General features: G+C 39.2%; 1 protein-coding gene across 6 annotated transcripts in view; it reads right to left on the bottom strand.

Moving 5' to 3' along the window:
* Positions 1 to 23246, bottom strand: part of PIEZO2 (piezo type mechanosensitive ion channel component 2) — a 432615-nt gene that overhangs the window by 133004 nt on the left and 276365 nt on the right. For all 6 annotated transcript variants that reach the window (XM_040353951.1, XM_040353956.1, XM_040353950.1 and 3 more), the window contains exons 8-10: positions 11267 to 11429; positions 8538 to 8666; positions 3169 to 3207 (exon numbers count right to left, since the gene is read on the bottom strand). In XM_040353951.1, coding sequence (XP_040209885.1) covers positions 3169 to 3207; positions 8538 to 8666; positions 11267 to 11429 — 331 coding nt within the window. The remainder of the gene's footprint in view (positions 1 to 3168; positions 3208 to 8537; positions 8667 to 11266; positions 11430 to 23246) is intronic.

Below are 23246 nucleotides of genomic sequence, written 5' to 3'. Positions count from 1 at the left end.
ATAAGCATAGCACTTATCCACTACATCAGCCCAAGTAATGGCAACTACATACAACCTAAGTAAAGATCATTTTAAACACCTAAATGCAGGTAAAGCCTGGTTTCAAACTCTGCAGATAAAGTCTGCTAGACTGTTTTATGGTCTAGCACAGCTGGAGGGCCGTCGTTTGGAGGGATCTCCAAATGACGGCCCTCCAGCTGTGCTAGACCATTAAACAGAATGTAAGCCCTCTTCTCTTTTAGTACAAGCTCCATAATTCATGACGCATACTTATAGCAGCAATGAAATATGTATGAGAGGCAGTTCAGCATGTACAGTATATATACATTTTATAGTTTCATAACGTACTTGTAAGGGATAACATTTTATTAAGACCCCTTTCACAGTGGGCTGCACCGGATTAACGGTAAAGCGGCACTAGTTTTAGCAGCAATTTTCCATTGTTTTAGCGGTGCTTTCCGGCCACTAGCAGGGCGCTCTTAACCCTCGCTAGAGGTTAAAGAAAGGGTTAAAAACGCCCATGTTGCAACGCTGCTAAAGTGCTACGCAGGCGCTTCAGCAGCGTGTGCAATAATTTCAATGCCCCAAAGATGCTGCTTGCAGGACTTTTTTTCCCGTCCTGCAAGCTCACCGCCCCAGTGTGAAAGCACTTGGGCTTTCACACTGGGGAGGCTTAAGAGGCGCATTTTAGCCGCTTTACAGGCGTCTAAAGTCTAAAGAGAAAAAAAACAGCAAAAAATAAATAAAAAATGTATACTTACCTGCTCTGTGAAATGGTTTTGCACTGAGCAGCCCGGATCCTCCTCTTCGCGGGTCCCAAGCCATTGCTCCTAGCCCCTCCCTGCTGCAAGGCACCACCCCATAGCAAGTTGCTTAGTATGGGGGCCCTTGTATGTGTTGACTTCCAAGCCAGCTCTGTGCGTACATAAGACACACAGACTGTAGCTCGGCCCTGCCCCCCACTCCCTCCTCACTGGCTGTGATTGACAACAGCACAAGCCATTGACTGCTTTGTCTGAAAAACGAGAGAGCAGGCCGAGAGAGCCTCTGCTTCTGTGAAACAAGATTGTTAAGTAAGTATTTAGGTAGGGTTCTCTGAAACTCAAAACTGGTAACCTGTAGAAATTTTTAAACGTCGCCTATGGAGATTTTTAAGGGTAAAAGTTTGTCGCTATTCCACGAGCGGGCACAATTTTGAAGCGTGACATGTTGGGTATCAATTTACTTGGCGTAACATTATCTTTCACAATATAAAAAAAATTGGGCTAATTTTTGTATTCAAAAAAGTGTATTATTTTCCAAAAATAGTGCTCTTGAAAGATCACTGCGCAAATACCGTGTGACGGAAAGTATTGCAACGACTGCCATTTTATTCTCTAGGGTGTTAGAAAAAAATATTTATAATGTTCTAAGTAATTTTCGAGCAAAAAAAAAAGATTTTAACTTGTAAACACCGAGTCTGAAAAATAGGCCCGGTCCTTAAGTGGTTAACTTCCGTATACAGCTCCCAGGCCCCAACAATCAGAGGAAGTTTTGTATTCATTCATCAAATACAAAACTCCCTGTGAAAGGCTGACTCGATTTTGTTCTGGAAGTTGGACAGGAATTTCTTGTGACACTCCCCGTACACAGTTCTGTATACTATATTACTATATGACACTGAGGCTAAGAACAGATTATACAGTGCACACAGCCTCTGCAACTGTTAGTGAAGTAAATAATTTTTTGAACCAGCTTGATCCAAACTATTTAAAGTCAAATGACATACAGCCATGTCATCAAATGAGTCTGGTTTTCTTCATCTGTGTTTTTAGGATTTAACTGCATTTTATTTATTACAACAATTCATTATCTCATTATCTTCACTGCTATTATAAAAATCTTTTACATTATTTAATGCTCAATTGAACTTTCTATTTCTCAAACTGTGTGCCGTAGGAGTTTGAAAAGTCTTTTCAAAATTGCTAGAGTTTTGAAACCTTGAACATATCGAAAAATTTAATGGTAAATCAATGTTGCAAAAGTTAAAAAAGTAACATATATAAAAATGCGATGTCTGTCAATTTGTCATTCATTGGTTCCTTTCGTAGCGCAAGACTTGTGCGAGATCTCGAGAAAACTAGATCGCTCTAATTATATTATAATAATAGAGGCCCTTCTATTTCAACTTTGATGCTTATAAATAAAGTTTGTTCATTGTTTAGCGATAGAGAAATACTTAATCATGTCGGGAACTCTGAAAGAGAAACTGTTAAATGAAAAGCAAGGAAGCAAGCGAAAGTATAAAGAAGATTACAATCGCTTCAGTCTGATTTTTCTCTCGAAAGCACATCCTTCACATTACATTTAAAATGTAATATATATGTAAAAATAAATAAGTTCTTCACCATAATTTTTTTTTTTAAATCTTTATAGGCGTGCCGTAATTTTTTTGTTGATCTTTTTGGTGCGCCACAAGACAACACTGTTCTAAGTACATCAAACAAACAACATACAAACGTTTGTTTTCTTTAGAAAGCAGCCATAGCCTGAGCAGAAAAGACAGAACCTTTTCAGCATGCTGCAAAAAAGGACACTTTTTGTGGAAGCTGCGGTCTCTCTGCAAAGGTCTGACATGGCTTCCATTGAGTCAGAGCTGGCACTCTTTATTCAGCAGAAAACATAAGCTTTTAAGATTGCCACAGATCTAATTTAGCAGGGGGCATGTTGAATCTCTGAAAAGAGACCACTACTCAGTAGCTACTTTCTAAAAAACACTAATTGTAAGACTTTGCACACTTTTATTTTATTTTTGAATTTGACACCTTCACTACTGTATAGTAAGGCTCATTTGTTTTTCTTTTTATCAATATACCATTGCTTTGGGTGGATTTAAAGAGTGTAAAAGAAAAATGACCTGATAAAATGTATGCTTGTCAAATGTAGACTGGTAAAATTACACAAACCTATACTCAGAATCAAGATGTCCTTATACAGTATGCTTCTCTGTTCAATAATATATATATATATATATATATATATATATATATGTGTGTGTGTGTGTGTGTGTGTGTGTGTATATATCACCTCTGCATAATATATTAATATATACAAAATATTTATCACTTCTGCACATGTATACAGGCAGAGTGAAAAGCAAATGTGGAATGAATTTTGGTGTATACTAACATCAGATGACTTGAATTCATCTTGGGTCATGGAAAGAAGCTGCAAAAAGCAAAGCAGAGTAAATTAATAATAGCCACCAATACAACATCGCTGTGGATTACAAAATGTTACTAAATATTTTTTTAAATTGCACAGCAAAGATGTAAAGCAAAATAAAACACACGCTCTTTCTCATTAAAGGTAAACCAATAGCTAAAATACCAAATGCTGTTAAAGTAGTGTTATACACAAAAATTAACATAAAGCGATGATAACCATGTTTTCTGAGACAGAGTATTAGAGGGGATGAAACTTTTTCTGTAAAAAAAAAAGTTGTTCCATTTTTCCTTCAATGCAAGACACATAAAGCTCTTGATCACATAATATCTACCAAAGGTTTGTGTGTGTGTGTTTCAAAGTTCAGATTGACTAATATTCCCTTAAAGGGGTTGTAAAGGTTTGTTTTTTATTTTTTCAATAGGTTCCTTTAAGCTAGTGCATTGTTGTTTCACTTACCTTTTCCTTCAATTACCCTTCTAAATGTTTTTTTTCTTTGCTTTCTTTGTCTGAATTTCTCACTTCCGGTTTCTCCTCAGTAAGCTGTTCTAAATGACTTTCCACCGCTCCGATGATGGTGGAAAGCTTACTGAGGAGAAACACGAAGTGAGAATTTCAAACAAAGAAAAAAAACATTTAGAAGGGAAAATCGAAAGAAAAGGTAAGTGAACCAACAATGCACTAGCTTAAAGGAACCGATTTAGAAAATAAAAGACAAACCTTTACAACCCCTTTAAGCAGAGATCATGTGAATGAGGGCCTAGCCAATGTCTACCAGTGTCTAAAACTAATAGGAACCTGAAGTAGCATTTCAGCCCTTCTAAAAACTGTTATTTATATATTCAAGCAAGACAGTAGTCATAGCTCTATATTAACATTTTAGTTAGGTCCCGTGACTGTCGGTTTCGGGCCACCTGATCGATGTGATAGCCTCTGATTGGCTATAACAGTGATCGGTAACTGAGAGCATACCCCTGTGTTTACTTCCTTTCTTGAATGAAAGGAAAGAAACATTGTAAATAAAAAAAAGTGTGTAAAAAAATAAATGAAATCAGAATTATAAAAAATAAAGAAAAATTAAAGAAAAAAAATAACAACATAAATTGTTTTCAGTGTTAGTGTTAGGGTGGCAAAGGACAAGGTCAGGGTCAAAGGTCATGATCAGCATATTTTGAATAGAATAAAAAAATATTTTTTATAATTGGTATCGGTGTCACTTAGTGTCAGTGTGTTTTAGGCCAATTTGTCCGGAAAAAAACAAGGTATAACCTCGGCCCTCCAGCTGTGGTGAAACTACAAATCTCATCATGCCTCTGCCTCTAGGAGTCATGCCTGTGATTGTTAGGGTCTTGCAATGTCTCATGGGACTTGTAGTTTCAAAACAGCTGGAGGACCGAGGTTGCCTACCCCTGCACTAAGGCATTGTGACGATATGTACAGTTTTACTAACACATGTCAAAGTTGCAAAACTGTGCTTAGGCATTTAAATTTGTTTTAGTTTTAGGCGTGAAGGTGTTAATATAGTCAATTTCAGTGTCATAGTTGCACAAATGTAACCCTGCAATACAAATTGAATTACGTGGAACCGTGTGTGTGTGTATTAATGTGATTATTTTCCCTTCTTCATAAAATCAATAAAGTAATCAAGAGTCTTTTATGCATACTTGACAACTTCATGACATCAGACTAAGTAGGTATCTTGACTTTTGTACCCTCACTCATTAGGAAAAATAATCAAAATTTAAAAATGTGCAATTTTTTTTTCTCTCATTGTAGCCTATTCTTTCCAATTTTACTTTTAAAAACAGGTATTTTAGCTACAGTTTATTCTTTAATACTGTATATCTGCATATAAAAAAGAAGTATAATTTATTGGAACATACAGTAACAGAAAAACAATGGTGAACACACAGTCAGTAGCAATGACAGATGATAGATAGATACAATTAATTTTACAGGTCATCTGCCATCTGAAATAACATCTCTCTCTCTCTTTTCTCACAATAAATAAATATTTCCCTTTTTTTGCATATGTGCAATATATTACCAAAAGTGTGTGGACACCTGATCATCACATCTATATTAACTTGCTGGACATCCCATTAAAAAATTGTAGGCATGAATACGGAGTCCCCCCCCCCCCCCCCCATCCCTTCGAGGTTGATATTACTAAAGGCAAATAGACTGTACACTTTGCAATGTGAAGCTGCACTCTGCCATAGCAGTTGCTCCAGAGCTTTGTAAATGAGCAGAAGCTCTGCTGACTTCCATCAACCAATCATCTGCAAGCAAAAATTCAGTTTCTTTTCCTTGCACATGATTGAGTATTCTTTGTGATGTGAAGTTTTACCTCATTTACTAAGCTCTGGAGCAACTGTACTTGCAGTCTATTTGCCTTTAATAAATCAACCTCTTTGTGTCTCTGGCAACCTCCACAGCTTTGTAAAGGCCTTTTTTTTCTTAAAGTCTTTCTTAAAGTCTGTCTGGGGTATTTTTATGCTTGTTAAGCCAAAAGAGTGATTGTGGGGTCAGGTACTGATGTTGCCTGGTTCACACTGGTGCGTTTTGATATGCGATTTGGCATGTCAAATCGCATGTCAAAACGGCGATATTTGCCGCAAATTTCCGGCAATGGCACCGTCCGGTGCGATACACCATCTGTGGCGCTGCACCGATTTCAAAAAGTAGTTTCTGTACTACTTTTTGCGATTTCGGCCCACGATTTACATTGACATCTGTGCAGAAACCTGCACAGATGTCTCTGAAATCGCGGCCGAAATCGGGACTGCCAGCGGGAGTGAAATCATGCGAGTTCAGCTGAACTTGCACGGCCTCACTCCCACAGCACAGTGTGAACCTGGGCAAAAGAATTCATCCCAAAGGTGTTCAATCGGGTTGAGATCATGGCCCTGTGAAGGCCACTCAAGATTCTCAACACACACTCATCAAATTATAGACCTGGATTTGTGCACAGGGCACAGTAATGCTACAAGAGAAAATAGCCTTCCCCAAACTGTTGCCACAAGGTTGAGAGGACACAATTGTGAAATGTCTTTGTATGTTGTACCATTACCAGTACCCTTCCCTGGAGTACTGAACCCAATAATTTAAAGTGCTGCCTAATTGATGGATTTATGTAAGAAATCAAGCAGTATGAACCTGCAACACTAAGATGGTCTGTTACTTTTTATTCCAATAAACGATTCCTACACAAACATTGACCGTGCCACAGTTACCAAGCCAAAAACTGAATGTGCCGAACTTTGATGACCTTAAATCACAAACAGTTTTCAGGAGTAATAGAAACTTGACTTTTCTATTTTATAACACTATCTTCCTTCAGCAGTTCACAAAAATAGGGTGAAAATTCAGGCATCAGTGTGAGGTTGCTTCTGTAGGAGTTAAAAACAGAGGTCCAAAATGTATCGTATCTGATGCAGAAAGCCCTTTATACAGAATTAAATGTATATGTGGTGCTTACCATGATACCACGTACAGTAATTTTAAAGAGTTGTTTACACAAATAACTTTAGGGTTCCCCATATCCAGTGGAAAAGCAGGCTTCACATTATATGATTTTTTAAACAAAGCACTCTACAAAAATATCACACTGTATATTGCATAAAACATTACTTGGAAGAATGGGTTCTGAATGAGTCGGGTCCTGTCTGACACTATCTAACATTGTTCTAGGATAGCATAAAAAGAAAAGCCATCATTTCACTAGTTAACTAGGTAAAATCTCAACTTGAGCACTCTTCCTATTTTAGACAATTAGTAAAAGCATAAACGCAATGATCAAGTCCATTAAAGTGGATATAAACTAATTCTGCAGGCTTGTACCTACAGGTAAGCCTATAATAAGGCTTACCTATAGGCACTATGAATATCTCCTAAATCTGGTTTAGGAGATATTCACACTTCATGCAACCAGTGATGTCACCGGCGCATGCGCTCTGAAGGGGCGGTATACCCTTTCCATCCCGTCAGAGCTCTGTGCGTGGTCTGTGACTCCTGTGTGCATGTGCAGGAGTGATGTCATCACGGCGCGGCCAGAGGATGGCCAGAGGACGCAAACCTAGAAAGAAGACTGGGTGAAGATGGAAGCGTTTGTCAGAGCTCACAGCACGGTGGTGCAAGGTAGGTATTTCATAATGTGCTAGTATGTGGTGCATACTAGTACATTATGCTTTTACTTTACTGTTTTTTTTTTAAATATGAACATTTTACGTGGTTTCCTTTCTCTTTAAAGCGGGAGTTCACCCATTAATCTATTTTTTTAAACATTCCCCTTAGCTTCATTCTCGTTTTGTCTAGGGGAATCGGCTAGTTGTTTTAAAATATGAGCTGTACTTACGGTTTACGAGATGCATCCTCTCCGTCGCTTCCGGGTATGGGTCTTCGGGAGCGGGCGTTCCTTCTTGATTGACAGTCTTCCGAGAGGCTTCCGACGGTCGCATCCATCGCGTCACTAGTAGCCGAAAGAAGCCGAACGTCGGTGTGGCTCTATACTGCGCCTGCGCACCGACGTTCGGCTTCTTTCAGAAAATCGTGACGCGATGGATGCGACCGTCGGAAGCCTCTCGGAAGACTGTCAATCAAAATAGGAACGCCCAGTCCCGCAGCCCATACCCGGAAGCGACGGAGAGGATGCATCTCGTAAACCGTAAGTACAGCACATATTTTAAAACAACTAGCCGATTCCCCTAGACAAAACGAGCATGAAGCTAAGGGGAAAAAGTATATTGTACGGGTGAACCTCCGCTTTAAGTTAGCTGATAAGCAATTGGTAAAATTAATGAATTGTAGTGATTAATGCGAAATCAGGTTTGTTATGATGTCAATAGCATTTAAATACATCAAATGCGTTATTTTGAAGACTAAAACATAATAAACATGGTGTCTATATAGAAACAATAATGCTTGTTTTAAATTTTAAATGTTATTTTTCTAACAATTGTTGAAAGTGTGCGACTAGGCAGATTAGAGAAATAAAAACTATTTAATTCCGTTATGTATTTATGTACGGTATTTAAAAAAAAAAATCACGTCTGTGGTACTAAAAGTCAACCTGTACATCAGCATTTAGACTAGGATAAATAAGTACTACAGCACTGTGACTGGAGCTTGCAACTGCTTCAAACTGTCTATTTAGCTGCTTGACTACACTTTCAGCTTACAATTTAAGTATGATGAAAGGTAGTGCATTTATTTCCAATTACTGCTAAATATCTTGAACAGAAACATTTAAGGCATGGTATGATCCATGATTGAAAAGATTATGATCCAAAATAATTAGAGGAGGATAAACATTTTTTTCTATTGATTCTTACTTTTCTTTCATCTGTGGGATAGTGGGTGGCATACCACAGACTGCGTCTTCTTTCTGCAGTTAGAGGGGCTGGGCTGTACTCTCCTTCCTTTTCCCCTTCTTCATCTTCTTTATTGTCTTCATAGCTTATCTAGAACAAGAAAACCCAGATTTGACAAAAGTTATGTCTATTAGGTACAATTTTTGGGTATATTGACTTTGCAACCCTCCACGTGAAATTTTCTAGGAAGTACTAAGTACTACTAAGTACACATCTTTAATAACAGATAAATATATAATCTATGTAATGTAACTTGAAAGCCTAACACAAGCCACCTTTTAGTTTTGAGCGAGGACCAGTTAAAATAAATGTCAGATTTTAATCCTCTCTGTTATCCCATTGGGGAGATTATTTCTCACTTACTGTCCCCATTACAGGAAATGGAAGATGCGATTGTCATGGGGAGAAAGGCATGGGCACCAATAAAAACATTGTCAAACGTTTCAACGTTTCCTCACTCTACTAGAAATGTATTTTAATTTTTGTACATGCCCCCTTTGGCCTTTAAAGGAAGTAATAGGGGATTGACTAAGGCCCCTTTCACACCGCTGAGATTTTGCTGCGATTTTGACCCGATTTCAGGGTATGCCTGTGTAAACTTGAGGTCCATGGACCTCAACTTGCATTAAAGTTGGACCAAAGTAGTACAGGCACGACTTGAAGTCGCACATATATAAATGGTTATCATTGGAAATCATGGGGAACGACTTGTCATGCGACTTTGCAGTCCCAATTTGCAGGACAAGTGTGAATGGGAGCTAATAGGGACAGAGATTGATATTAAAAAAAAAACTTTAACAAGAACTTTAAAAAAAATAAGCTTTAACCCTTCACTGCTCCATTTAAAAATTTCAGTGGAGTTGGGTTTTGAAAATCTTCCCTCTTCTAAAAAAAAACTTTTAGCCGGATTCATAGAGACTTACGACGGCGTATCAGTAGATACGCCGTCGTAAGTTCGATTGAGCGCCGTTGTATATTTAAGCGTATTCTCAAACTGAGATACGCTTCACTGTTGCTAAGATACGACCAACGTAAGTCTCCTACGCCGTTGTATCTTCCGTGCATATTTACGCTGGCCGCTAGGGGCGTGTATGTGAATTTACGTGTTGAATATGTAAATGAGCAAGATACTCCGATTCACGAACGTACGTACGCCCGTCGCAGTAAGATATGCTGTTTACATAAGACATACGCTGGCGTAAAGATAAACCACCAAAAATTCAGCCCATGCAAGGTATGGACGACGGAACAGCCGTCGTATTTTACGTTGTTTGCATAAGCGTACGTGAATGGGGCTGGGCGTAGGTGACGTTCACGTCGAAAGCAATGAGTATTTGCGACGTGATTCTGAGCATGCGCGCGCATGCGCCGTACCAACGGCCCTCATTTACATGGGGTCACGGGTACTTTACATGGAGCACGCCCCCCAACTACCTGCCTATTTTGAATTAGGCGGGGTTACGCCGGGCCATTTGCGCTACGCCGACGTAACTTAGGGAGCAAGTGCTTTGCGAATACTGGCCTTGCCTCTATTTTACATCGGCGTAGTGCAAATGGGCTGCGCTACGCCAGCTTAAACATACGCCGATGTATGTGAATCTGGCTATTTATTTCTATTTAATTTTGCATATGAAATTAAAGTAGAGCCTCTACAGAAATGTGATAAATTGTAGTTGGTTGTACCAGTGCCGATCCTGACCTCCCTAGGGCCCTAAGCAAAATGACATGGCACATTAAAAATGAGAAGCGGGGGGTGCTGACATGTCACATTAAAGAAATTTGAGAAGCGGGGGGAGGGGGTGTTCTGCTGTCGGAAATTACATCTTACATTAAATTGAGAAGCAGGGGGTGCTGACTTCTTACCTCTTCTCCCATGCAGCCAGCGAGTTGAGAAGCGGGGTGAGGGGGCGAAAATGAGTTCTCACCAGGCGGGGCCTCTAGTAATTTGGGGGGCCCTTCGCAGCTTTGCTGGGCCCTAAGCGGCTTGCATAGTGAGCCTATAGGGCGGATTGGCCCTGGGTTGTACCATCATCCTAAAAGTTTGACTATAGAAATGTCTAGTATTTGGTCCCCAGACCAAAAAGACAAGGGGCATGGGCAGTAGGACTATCACGGTTCAGGTAACCAATTAGAGTCACGTGTGAGAACACATATATATAAAAAAAAAAAATTAGTAAAGATTTTTATTAATACAAAATCAATAAAACATACAAGGCATGAACAATTTAAAAATATAGTGACAACCATACTGATCAGCAATATAATGGTCCCCAAAGGGGGAAGATCACAGTGGGATTGATTAACTTTGCATATCATATACCCATGTCTTTTTAGTTTACTCCTGAACTATATGAACCTAACTGGCATGGTCATCACATAACAGTATGCACATCCTAGAAAGGTATTATGCTTGTTAACAAATTTCGATGGACAAGACACTCAAACACACAGGAAACAACAATTATATTATACAAGGGCAGAGAAGCTCAGTGATCAATACAGATCGATGGCAAAGTGAAAATGCTAACCTTCTTACAGTACAGTACTAGTCTGAAAACAAATAGGTCCATTAAAGAGGTTTATACAGTCATATTTAAGTGGATTCTTTAATGTGTTTTCATCGGAGTAACAACATCCAATCCAATTCAAGGATCAATAAAAATAAATAATTAATAAAATATTACACTTACAACAGGCTCCTGCAGCCAAAGACGTATGAGTGTTGCCAGTGTGTAATACAGTCCTAAAAGGACAACAGGATTCGTAAAGTGGTACCAATTTCGTTGGGGAGTTGCAAAGAATTTCCATGTGCTTGAACAATCAGTTTGAACTAATGAAGTAATACCAAATAACCTGTGTATAATAAAAAATAATATGCATACAAATAAGGCTTCATTATTTAAACAGTAAAGATTATACACATTTGTACAAATATATAATGTATAATATTCACACATATATATATAAAGATATAACATATAGTTTTGTGGCTTTTAAATAAAGTTTGATGTCTTATGCAAATAAACTGCATTGCTTCACTTACTGCATGTCTTAAAAATTGAAATATATTTACTCATGTGTTTTAAGCCAAATCGAGAATCCCAAACCTCATTGATTTTCATTTTGGCTTTATGGAAGATTTCTGAAGTACAGTGGAACCTTGGTTAATAAGTAACAAGGTTAACAAGTGATTTGAATGACGAACAACTTTTTAAAAATAATCCTGACTCAGTTTGCGAGTGTTGCCCTGCAACACGAGCAGGATTCAAGCCAATGGGGTGTGCAGCACTGCATTTGGCCAGAGGTGCGAGGGGGGAGGGGTGAGTTCAGTCGAGCTGTCCCTGAGTATTTCCGATGCTCTCCGGCACCCCCCACCTCTGGTCATATGTGGTATTGCATGCAATAGAAGTCAAACCAATTATCTTGGTTTCATTGACTTCTATGGGGAAACTCACTTTGGTATGCGAGTGCTTTGGATCACAAGCATTCTCCTGGAACGGATTATGCTTGTAATCCAAGGTTCCACTGTATATGGATTTGTGAAGACCAGTTTGTTATGCACCATCCTGATATTTGAGTAAAAAAATCCTAATGCAAGATCCCTGCATTAGGAGAATTATTATATCCACTTCTCCAGAGGCTGTGTCACCTATCTTCAATTTATTCCGAAGCTTCAGCTTCCATTACATTTTTCAGCTTTTGAAGCTTCCTTCTTTTCTGCTAGACTTGACAACAGCCTTCTTTCTGGGTTGCTAAAAGAGCGGCTAAGCTGTCAATTATTTAGGCCTTTAGCTTTCCTTTACGTGAGCAATTGTCAATTAACAGCTTGTTATCAGGATTGGAGTGAGGCTAAACAAAGGATGGAAATCACTGGAGGTGATTCAGATTAGTACATACATCTACAGGTTCTCTTTAAATTGTAAGTTCACATTTACAGAAAATCTGTAAAGTATACTTACACTGGACCCCCTCCCCATCGCACATGGTCCCGCTGTAACTGAAACCGGTGATTGCCAGCTAGGAGACATTGGGTTGCCGCTTCACCGGTCTGGGGATTTGAAATCCCTGCAGCTTTCTCTCTTCTTCTCCAGCGCTGACAGTACAGGCTAGGCAGGTTTTGCTTGGTCGACGCCATCCATGTGACTGCATCGACCAATTAGAATGCCTCTTATATGTACCTTTATGAGGTACGTTTAGGTGATTAAGCCACAGGGATTTCAAATCCCCTGACTGGTGAAGCTGCGACCCGATGTCTCCTAGTGGGTAATCGCTGGCTTCAGGTACAGCCGGACCGGGGGGGGGGAGGGATCCAGTGTAAGGGGTCCAGTGTAAGTTCACCTTACAGAATTTCCACCTTTTAAAGGAAAATGTAGTCATGACTAAGGCTGGCCATACATGGTTTGAATCTTGGCTGGTTCAGCAGAAACCAGTGGAGATTTGAACCGTTAAACTGGGGTTCCACCCAAAAATGGAACTTCTGCTTTTCCGGTTCCTCTTCGGTGTCACATTTGGCACCTTTCATGGGGAGGGGGGAGCAGAAGCCTGTCTAATACATGTATTTGCTCCCACTTCCCAGGATAGATCGCTGCAGATTCCGTGGCGATCTACGCCATGTCCGGCCCCTCCTCTGTCACACACAGGTCCCAGAAGACAGTAGGGGCCAGTGAGGACGTGCATCTTGACTCGCACACGTGCAGTAGGGAACCATGCTGTGAAGCTGCAAGGCTTCACTTCCTGATTCCCTTACTGAAGATGCCGGCGCCTCCACCCGGGAGCCGAGGAACAGATCGGCTACAGGTGATGACATTGTGGGCACCCCGTACAGGTAAGTGTCCTAATATTAAAAGTCAGCAGCTCCAGTATTTGTAGATGCTGACTTTTAATTTATTTTTTTCGGTGGAACTCTGCTTTAATGGGCAGGCTGCATGCACTAATTTAATCGATCAACTCCTGGGTACAACCAGCCTGCCATATTCTCTTATGATTATCGCTAGTGGCTGCTATAACCGCTAGTGATCAGTCTCTTCTCCCAGCAAGGACAGCTTCCCCTGCCTGCCCCTGCCCCCCGGAGCAGACATTGACTTGAGAGGAGGAATTCCCTTGTCAGCACTGTCTGTGTTGATGGGGGAATCGTGCGAATTCCACGAGTTGCAGGAAATAAATTTTCACTGTGTATGGCTGCCTAAGACATGTACTATTGGTAAAATGGTATTAACAACTATTAGAATGGAGGCAATTTAATTATACTGTATATACATATTCAAGTATTAGCTGCAATTCCAATTTTTGATTTATTTTTATTTTTTTGCAGCGATTTGAATAAATCCTCCTAATTCAGCAAGAAAATTCTTTGAACCATATAACTATTTATACATATACTGTTACATACAGTAATACAATTTAATGGTGACTCATTTCACGGGAGCTATAATACAACATCTTTAGTTAATTAGCTGATTGTGGATCTGTAGCATTTAGATCATCAAGGTATCTCCCATGCTAATTCAGTTCAGTATGTTTTCAAGACATATTGTACACCTAAAACGTTACAAAAACTCAGTCCCCTGGTTACTTGAAACACATTCTAAAAAGTCCAGATGAACCACTTTTTCAATCTCTAAACAGATGCTATAAATTAAATACTGCATAAATTAAGCCAAAATCTGACTCACTGATGGGAAATGAAATGGTTATCAGCTTGTTTTTTATCCTACTGTTGTTCCAAGACATTCTTTATTCAGGTCAAAAAGTAACGTAAGGGTGATCAATGTCAGAATATATTCCCGAAAACAAGAAGGTATTGTTTGTTAAAATGTTAGTTTAAAATATTTTGTTCCCGTAGAGGCATGTAAAGACAAGTGGCCGGTAGCAGTTCTGCCATTAGTGAGACTTTGGGGTCTAGGTATGAACAAAATGCTTTAAAAATGTCTCATCATTCGTGAAAAAGTCACAAATAATACTTATCATTTTTGTAAAATGTGTGTAATGTCTGTTTCTATTTATTGCCTTTCACTGGGTAAATGTACCATGTTGGTAAATTGATCAAAGAGAAAATAGCCTAACACTATAGGTTATGAACATTTGACCATAGAGGGAAATATTATGAGGGGGACCAAGTGGCCCATCGAGTCTGCCCCACTTTTTGTGTTAATTACTTGACCTCCGGAAGATTTTACCCCCTTCATGACCACAGCATTTTTTGCCATTCAGCACTGCCCTACTTTAACCGGCAATTGCGCGGTCAAGCAAAACTGTTGCAAATGAAATGCTTTACATAGAGCTGGGTTTTTTATTTTTTGCAATAAAAAAAGAAAAAAGACTGGAAATTTTAAAGAGAAAAACTGTTACTGTGTTATAAAACATATCCAATAAAAAAAGAAAAAAAATCGAATTTCTTCATAAATTTAAGCCAAAATTTATTCTGCTACATGTCTTTGGTAAAAAAAATCCCAAAAAGTGTATATTAATTGGTTTGTGTGAAAGGTATTGGGTCTACGAACTATGGTATATATATTTATATTAAATAGTTTGTGTGAAAGGTATAGCGTCTACAAACTATGGTATATATCTACTGGAATTTACGCAGCTGTGACACTTTACTGGCACTATACTGGCAGAGACAGTGATAGTTTGACAGGCAATCTAGCGCTAGTTCCTTTTTTTTTTCAATTTTTTGATACTTGGTACTTTGCACTTTATCACCATATGATATATGGTTTATGAAAATATTACTGTGTATTCACATATGTTTAAGCACGGCACTTTCTATTCATACATGAAGGGGAGTAAATTTTCCAGAGGTTAAGTGATTAAATACAGTGGTGTGATCTTTATACATAAATAGAAGGTTTAATGGCAATTAAACATTGTATTTCAGTATCACTTTAATTATCTTAACATGATAAGATTTATATGAGATTTTAGTGGGTGGATTTACATCTACTTTAAGAAAGGACAATCAGGTTTTTAAGGACCGGAAGATTTGCCCCCTTAATGATTGGGCCACTTTTTGTGATACGGCACTGCGTCGCTTTAACTGACAATTGTGCGGTCATGCGACGTTGTGCCCAAACAAAATTTACGTAATTTTTTTCCCTCAAATAAAGCTTGAAAAAAAACAATATTTTTTACTTTTTGCTATAATAAATATCCCCCCCCCCAATTTTTTCTCAGTATAAGCAGATATGTATTCTTGTACATATTTCTGGAAAAAAAATGCAATAAGCATATATTGATTGGTTTGCGCAAAAATTTATCTACAAAATAGTGCATAAATTTATGGCATTTTTATTATTATTATTTTTTTAATTATTAATGGTGATGATCTGCGATTTTTATCGGGACTGCAACATTGCGGTGGACAGATCCGGACAATTTTGGGACCATTGACATTTATTACAGCGATTAGAGCTAAAAATAGCCACTGTTTACTGTATAAATGTCATTGGCAGGGAAGAGGTTAACACTAGGGGGTGCATCCTAGGGAGTGATTCTAACAGTGGTGGGGGTGGGACTGACTGGGGAAGGAGACCAATCGTTGTTCCTAAGCAGTAGGAACAACAGATCAGTCTCCTCACCCCTGACAGAATGGAGATCAGTCTGTTTACATTGACAGACCTTTGTTTTGTCTCTCTTAGAAGTGATCGCGGGTGCCTTGCCTTTCGGACATCGCAGCCAGCTCCATTGTGTGCCCCCTAGTGCTCTTAAAGCAGCTGATGTACAGCTACGACGGCTCCCCCAGAGGAACCAACCTGCCGCAGTATAACTGCGGCATATGGTCCTCAAGTGGTTAAACAATACAGAGGGAGTATCAACCAAAATCCAACGGATGTACAAGCATACAGTGATATTGTAAAAATAACAATAGAACAAGTATCGCGTAAATACGATAAAATATAGGCATGGTAAAATGAGCATAACAACTGAATTATTAATTAACCTGTAGTCCACTAATAACAAAGTTGTAGAAAACGAATCTCAACATATATGGCATGAACATATGGTGGCGCTACCGTTAAGATAACCTTAACCTTATGTACGTAAAGGTGACAGAAGGGTAGGGAAAAGGGGCAGTAGGTTAGTACTCCGAAGTTTATCGGATACAATTATTTCTAACATAATGCACCCACAACTGATGAAAATATAAAGCCAAAAATGTTTATATGAGGGAAAATTCTCAGAAGACTGAAAAAACAGCAGAGCTCTTTGGTAGGTTTTGTGTCCCCGTCTGTCAGATCTTCATTACCTACTTCTGTTGTATTTTTAAAGCAGACCCAGCAGGGGACACTCTCAATTCACGCAAGCATTGCATTTTCATGTTTAAAAGCACACATAAGGTCAATGACAGACACATATTATAAGAGTGAATTGTGCTAGATGGCCTAAACCTACTTAGGAAAGAAGTCTAAGCTCTTGCTTGAAAATAACTACATAAAGAATGAAAGTTAATGCGCCTTCCTTAAGAGAGTAATTTATTGATTGTCTGGTGTGCACAGTCCGTCTCTATTGTAAATCAATGGAGAAGAAGTCCAACAGTCAGCTGTACGTGTTTTAAAGGGCTAGAGTGTATACATTTCAAGCGTATGTATTGACATTCTAAAAAACACATGCAAAAACACTGGTGGATGAAAGACTCTCTTGTGATTAATATCCATGCTTCAAAGAATTACAGTAGCAACAGCCAGGAAGCTCTAAGCCTCTAAAATTACTAGTGGCTGGTGGAAAGTGAAATCACAGGATGAATGAAGCTTGCTCACTCAATTTAGCAAAAACTAAATGAAACCACACGTTAATTAAAATCTCCTCATCAGCAAACCGGCTCCTGTAGCAGAATACTGTTCTGTCCTAGACTCCTCAGACCGGGAAAGAAGTTCTAAATTAAAAATGACCCTGCTAATTAGTGACATTGTAGTAGAGACATGCGGCATGTTGGTCTGTTAAAATTATTCTGAATTACAAGGAGCGGATGTACGAATGACATGAACTTACTGATCCTGATAATTATACCAAGGCCGTGAGTGGCAGAGATTTACTGTGTGAGGACTCGAGGAGCATGTGTTCAACAATCACCATTCTTATTTTTAAGATGAGTAAAGCAGAACTCCAGACAAAAATAGCAAGATAATGATGAATAGCCAATTAACCACTTAAAGTGGATGTAAACCCAAATTTTATTTTTTTAAATTTAAGCTTGCACCTTGTACAGTATAGGATTTCATGTCATCTGTGCCCAGTTTTGCCACAAAGTGCTAATCCAGCTCTGAGCAGTCCGCTTATCTTTTTTTAGTGAGATAAAAATTGGCACACAGAGAAATAGGAGTCAGTTCTTCCCCCTTGCTGTGAGTGACAGGTAATTTACATATCTCATGCAGGAGCCTCCTCCTTTCTTCTCCAGCTCTCCCAGGATTGGTTGCTTCCCACCTTAGCATGATTGGGCATGCTGAAGTCATGTGGTGACCTTTCTGGGTTTTGACTGGATGTTAGTGATCATAGCAGAAGTTCAGTGTACGAAATACACAGGAGAAAATTCATGTTGACAAGGGGAGTGTAGAGGTGGGCAGGGAGTCTACTGACATCACAACTCCACCCACTGAGCTCCAGACAACAGATCCACCCACAGAATCTGCAGTTTTTCGGGTCTCATATCAGACAGTGGGGAGATATTTGACAGTTAAGGATACATGCAGGAGGCATGTATATCCTTATTAATAACCACTATGTCAGTAGTTTAGAAAGGATGAGAGTGGGTTTACATCCACTTTAAGGACTGCCCCATGCAGATATACTGCGGTAGGGTGGCCCTCCTGCACAAAATCCTGTACCGGTACGTGATTTTGTGCAGTGGGTCTGGAGCTTGCGCGCACTGCTGGCGACCTGCTCCCACTGTAGTTGGATACAGCGGAGGCCAATCAGCGGGTCTGGCGGTCGTAACAGCTCCTGGGACCCGCTGATCATTCGCAGGAGAGGCAGAACGGCAGTCTGCCTATGTAAACAAGGCAGACCGCCATTCTGTTAGGGAGGGAGATGAAGATCTTGTGTTTCTGTTAAGCAAAAATACAGATCTCTCTTTTCCTCCAGTCACAGCATTCCCCCTACAGTTAGAAAGCCCTCCCTAGGAGCACACAACCCTTTGATCACCCCTGATGTTAACGCCCTTCTCTGCCAGTGTCATTAGTACAGTTACAGTGCATATTATTTAGCACTGATCACTGTATTAGTGTCACTGGTCCCCAAAAAAGTGTCAAAAGTGTCAGTTAGGTGTCCGATTTGTCCGCCGCAATGTTGCAGTCCCACTAAAAATCACTGATCACTGCCGTTACTAGTAACAAATAAATAAATGAATTAATTAAAAAGTCCATCTATGGGACACGACATGTAAATTATACTCGCTAAAATCTTCCCATTCCCCTGTAGCCCCTATACTTAATAACCCACACTTTCCTCCAGGACAAAATCCCCAACAATTTTCATTGTGGGTTAACAAAGGCCTTTACAGGATAGCACAGTTCATAGACCATAAAGGGATTAAACCTCTGCAAAATCCAGGAAAAATTGCAGATGCCGCAGATAGAATCATTTCATCTACATCAGATTACTCACTTCATAAAATTGTTAGATACAGATCTAACAGATATAACCTCTAAGACCATATTTGAATATAAATGCCTAAATAGACCTGAATCATGAGGAGGAATTTCAGATCTATATAATCTCTTCAATAATAAACAGACCAAACCTTCTTACCAATTAGCATGGGAATCGGACCTGGGTGAAACTATAGAGGAAGAGATCTGGGAGCGCTGGTCGACCATAGTGCACAGGGGAATACTTAAAGTGGAGTTCCACCATTTTTTTATGTTTGTCTGTGCTGCATGCTCTAATCTCATAGTGTTCAGAATGGACAATTTGTATTTAATTTGTTGCTTGTAAATACCTTTATTTTGTAGTCCTTCATTACTTCCTCCTCCTTATTTGCCTAGGCTATTTGCAAGGGTTTCTGGGATAGGCATCATGTTTCCCAGTAGTCCTTGCAAACCTGACTGAAACCTATTACATTGCTTGTGCACTGAGCATGTGCGAGATATGCAAAGCTGAAATCCAGGAAGTCATACAGTCTGGCTTCATGATGCCCACGCTTAAGATGGCCACGGTCTATTTCTAGATTATAAACTATCTAAATGCTCTAACAACCTAACAGAACGGACCTTCGTTTACAGACTAACTTTACTAGAATACATTAAGCTTGTGTATTATAGGGGTATTTATATTTAAAAAGTGAAATTGTGGGTGGAACTCCCCTTTAATACTTCCCTAGTGGAAGCACATTTTAAGGTGCTATCCAGATGGTATTTAGTTCTGGCAAAATTAGCAAAAATATACCCCGATGCTTCACCCCTTTGCTTCAGAGGATGCGGACAAGAGGGTACTATGTTTCATATCTGGTGGACCTGTCCCAAAGTCCAACGCTTTTGCGTTAGAGTTTTTGCATTGATCCACTCAGTGACTGGACATAATATACCTAATAATCCTAAAACAGCGCTATTTGTGGACTTAATGGACGGGACCCCTAGACCTCTTTAGACTCTTATATTTTTTATTTTTTATGCAGCCAAAATTACGATAACACGAGCATTGAAGACTTCAATAATCAGTCTTAAGGTGTTGAAAAGTAAACTATCTTGGATTATGGTCAATGAAAAATTGACTAGCATCCTTAATGACGAACAAACAAGATTAAACAAGGTATGGTCCCCATGGATTAAATACCTCCAAACTCCATGATCCCTAGATCTGATTATTGAGATGATTTAGATAAATAGGCATGAATTCCATCTTGATATTTTAGACTTATTGTATATCATTTATATATTTTTTTTCTCCTCCTCTACTTGATTATATTGATTATGCCCAACCCCCCTTTTTTTTTTGGTAATTTATTTTCTTTACTGGGATGTAAACATTGTTTTCTGTAATGAAATATCACTTGTATCCCGACTAATGTTATTTAGTCTTTAATCTTTAATAAAAATCTATTGAATTAAAAAAAAAAGTCCATAAAAATATCCCATAGTTTGTAGAGGCTATAACATTTGCGCAAACCAATCTATATACGCTTATTGGGATTGTTTTTACCAAAAATATGTAGCAGAATACATATTGCCCTAAACCGATGAAGAAATGTTTTATTGGATATGTTTTAATGACAACTAGATGCTACTTGAAAATGAAATGCCCACATAACATAACCCAATAATAAACTAAATTTTTTTTTTTTTTGGTATGCCTATGCCTTCAACTTGCACACTTGCAGGTATCTGACATTGCAAAATTGAAACATGTTAAAAACTTTGATTTCTAAAAATGATAAGTCACATAGGGTGGCGGGTCTCCTCTTTAGGGGAATGGCTGTTCCCATGTAAAGTGTTACTATCATATTCAGATGTTATATTTCTTACAGCTCATGATGCAATCTTTGCCTTCTTACGCCAAGAACTTGTTACAGTTATTAGACATTTTGAGTAATTATCATTGGGAACCCTCTTACATTTGGCTTCCCCACAATGTCCAACCTTTATATACTTTCATCCCACATGAAGTTGGCCTCACAGCCCTTAGTTTCTTTCTCACCAAGAAGTCTTATCTGCATCCTGCGCAGGCCTGGTTCATTTTGGAGGGTACTTGCTATTGTTTGGAGCACAATTATTTTTCTTTCAAACGTGATTTTTTTCCCTCTAGATACAGGGAGTACAGTATCTGGAGACACAATCTACTTGCTGCCAATATCATCCTTTACAGACGATATATTAACAATATTTTGGTAATCTGGGGCAGTTCCCCTCCTCGGTTGTACCATTTGTTCAATATTACAATGACAATACCACCTGCCTGTCGTTTACTCATGTTTGTGATCCATCAACTTTGTTTTTCCTTGCCCTTAAACTAGGCCATACCAATGGGCAAATTATGTCTAAGGCCTGGTTCACACTGGTACGATTTGAGATGCGATTTGAGATGTCAAATTTGCCAGCAATTGTCGGCAATGGCATCGTCCTAATCGGTGCGACCGATTTCAAAAAGTAGTTCATGTACTACTTTTTGCGATTTCGGGCCGCGATTTACATTGACATCTGTGCAGAAACCTGCACAGATGTCTCTGAAATCACAGCCAAAATCCGGACTGCGGGAGCGAAATTGTGCGAGTTCAGCTGAACTTGCACGGCTTCACTCCCGCAGCCCAGTGTGAACCTGGGCTTAGACATTTTTCAAACCCACCTCAGGCAACTCTTATCTTCATTCCCATAGTTGTCATCACCCAAGGTGGGTTAACATACCTAAAGAACAGTTTAGTCATCTTCATAGGAACTGTACACTTGATCAGGATTATTTTTCTCAAGGTCAGATCTTCAAAGACAGATTTATGGAAAATGGTTTTGACCCCATCTTAGTTGAACAATTCTATAAAAAATGTACCACTAGCCATATTAGGGCCGTTAAACCACCTTGGTTCCGACATCAAATTTATAATCCAGTTTCACTCTTGTTTCAAACAGATGGAGAATGTCATTGCACGACATTGGGGGATCCTTTTGAATGAACCAAAGTTGGGGCCATTTCTACCAAACAGATCTAAATTTGTGTATAGAAGGGCTTCCAATGTCAAAAACAAGATTGGCCCTATCAAATTCCCATTCAGCAATAAGCCCTCCTCCCATCCTTTAGCTACCTTCTTCAACACAGTAGGGATGTTTCAATGTAAAAAATGAAAATGCAAGATGTGTAAATTTGTTGATCACTGTAAAAAGAGTTTTACTGATAACAAAGGAAAAACGTATTCCATCAGTTCCTTCTTCTCCTGTTCCACGGATTTTGTTGTATACTGCCTCTTATGTCCCTGCGGTATCTGCTACGTAAGCAGGACTATTAGTACAGTCTGGGTACGTTTTGGTGAACACGGAAGACTAATTGAGGAAGGCAGCACTGATCAAAGTGTTCCCCGCCATTTCAAATACACTCATGATTGCTCCACCAATGGCCATCAGGTTTGGCGTATGGAACAAATTCCCCCCTGTGACCATTTTTGGATTTATCATCTTAATACTCTGTCACCAGGAGGTCTTAATGGGGAACTCGAGGTGCATACTATTTTGTAGTGAGCACCCAGTTTCCTCTCTGTTCTTATACATTTTTCAATTTTGGTAAAAAAAATCCCAGCTTCTGTTATCATGTACAGTGCATTCGGAAAGTATTCACAGCGCTTCACTTTTTCCACATTTTGTTATGTTACAGCCTTAACCCAAAATGGATTAAATTCATTATTTTCCTCAAAATTCTACAAACAATATCCCATAATGACATCCTGAAAGAAGTTTGTTTGAAATCTTTGTAAATTTATTAAAAATAAAAAATGAAAAGAAATCACATGTACATAAGTATTCACAGCCTTTGCTCAATACTTTGTTGACGCACCTTTGGCATCAATTACAGCCTCAAGTCTTTCTGAATATGATGCTACAAGCTTGGCACACCTATTTTTGGGAATTTTCTCCCATTCCTTTCTTGCAGAACCTCTCAAAGCTCCATCAGGTCGGTTGGGGAGCGTCAGTGCACAGCCATTTTCAGATCTCTCCAGAGATATGGGTTCAAGTCTGGGCTCTGGCTGGGCCACTCAAG

This window comes from Rana temporaria, chromosome 5 (genome assembly GCF_905171775.1).
Source record: "Rana temporaria chromosome 5, aRanTem1.1, whole genome shotgun sequence".
Classification (NCBI taxonomy): Eukaryota; Metazoa; Chordata; class Amphibia; order Anura; family Ranidae; genus Rana; species Rana temporaria.
Note: the sequence above shows the minus strand (reverse complement) of the source record. Positions and strands in the feature narration are given on the sequence as shown.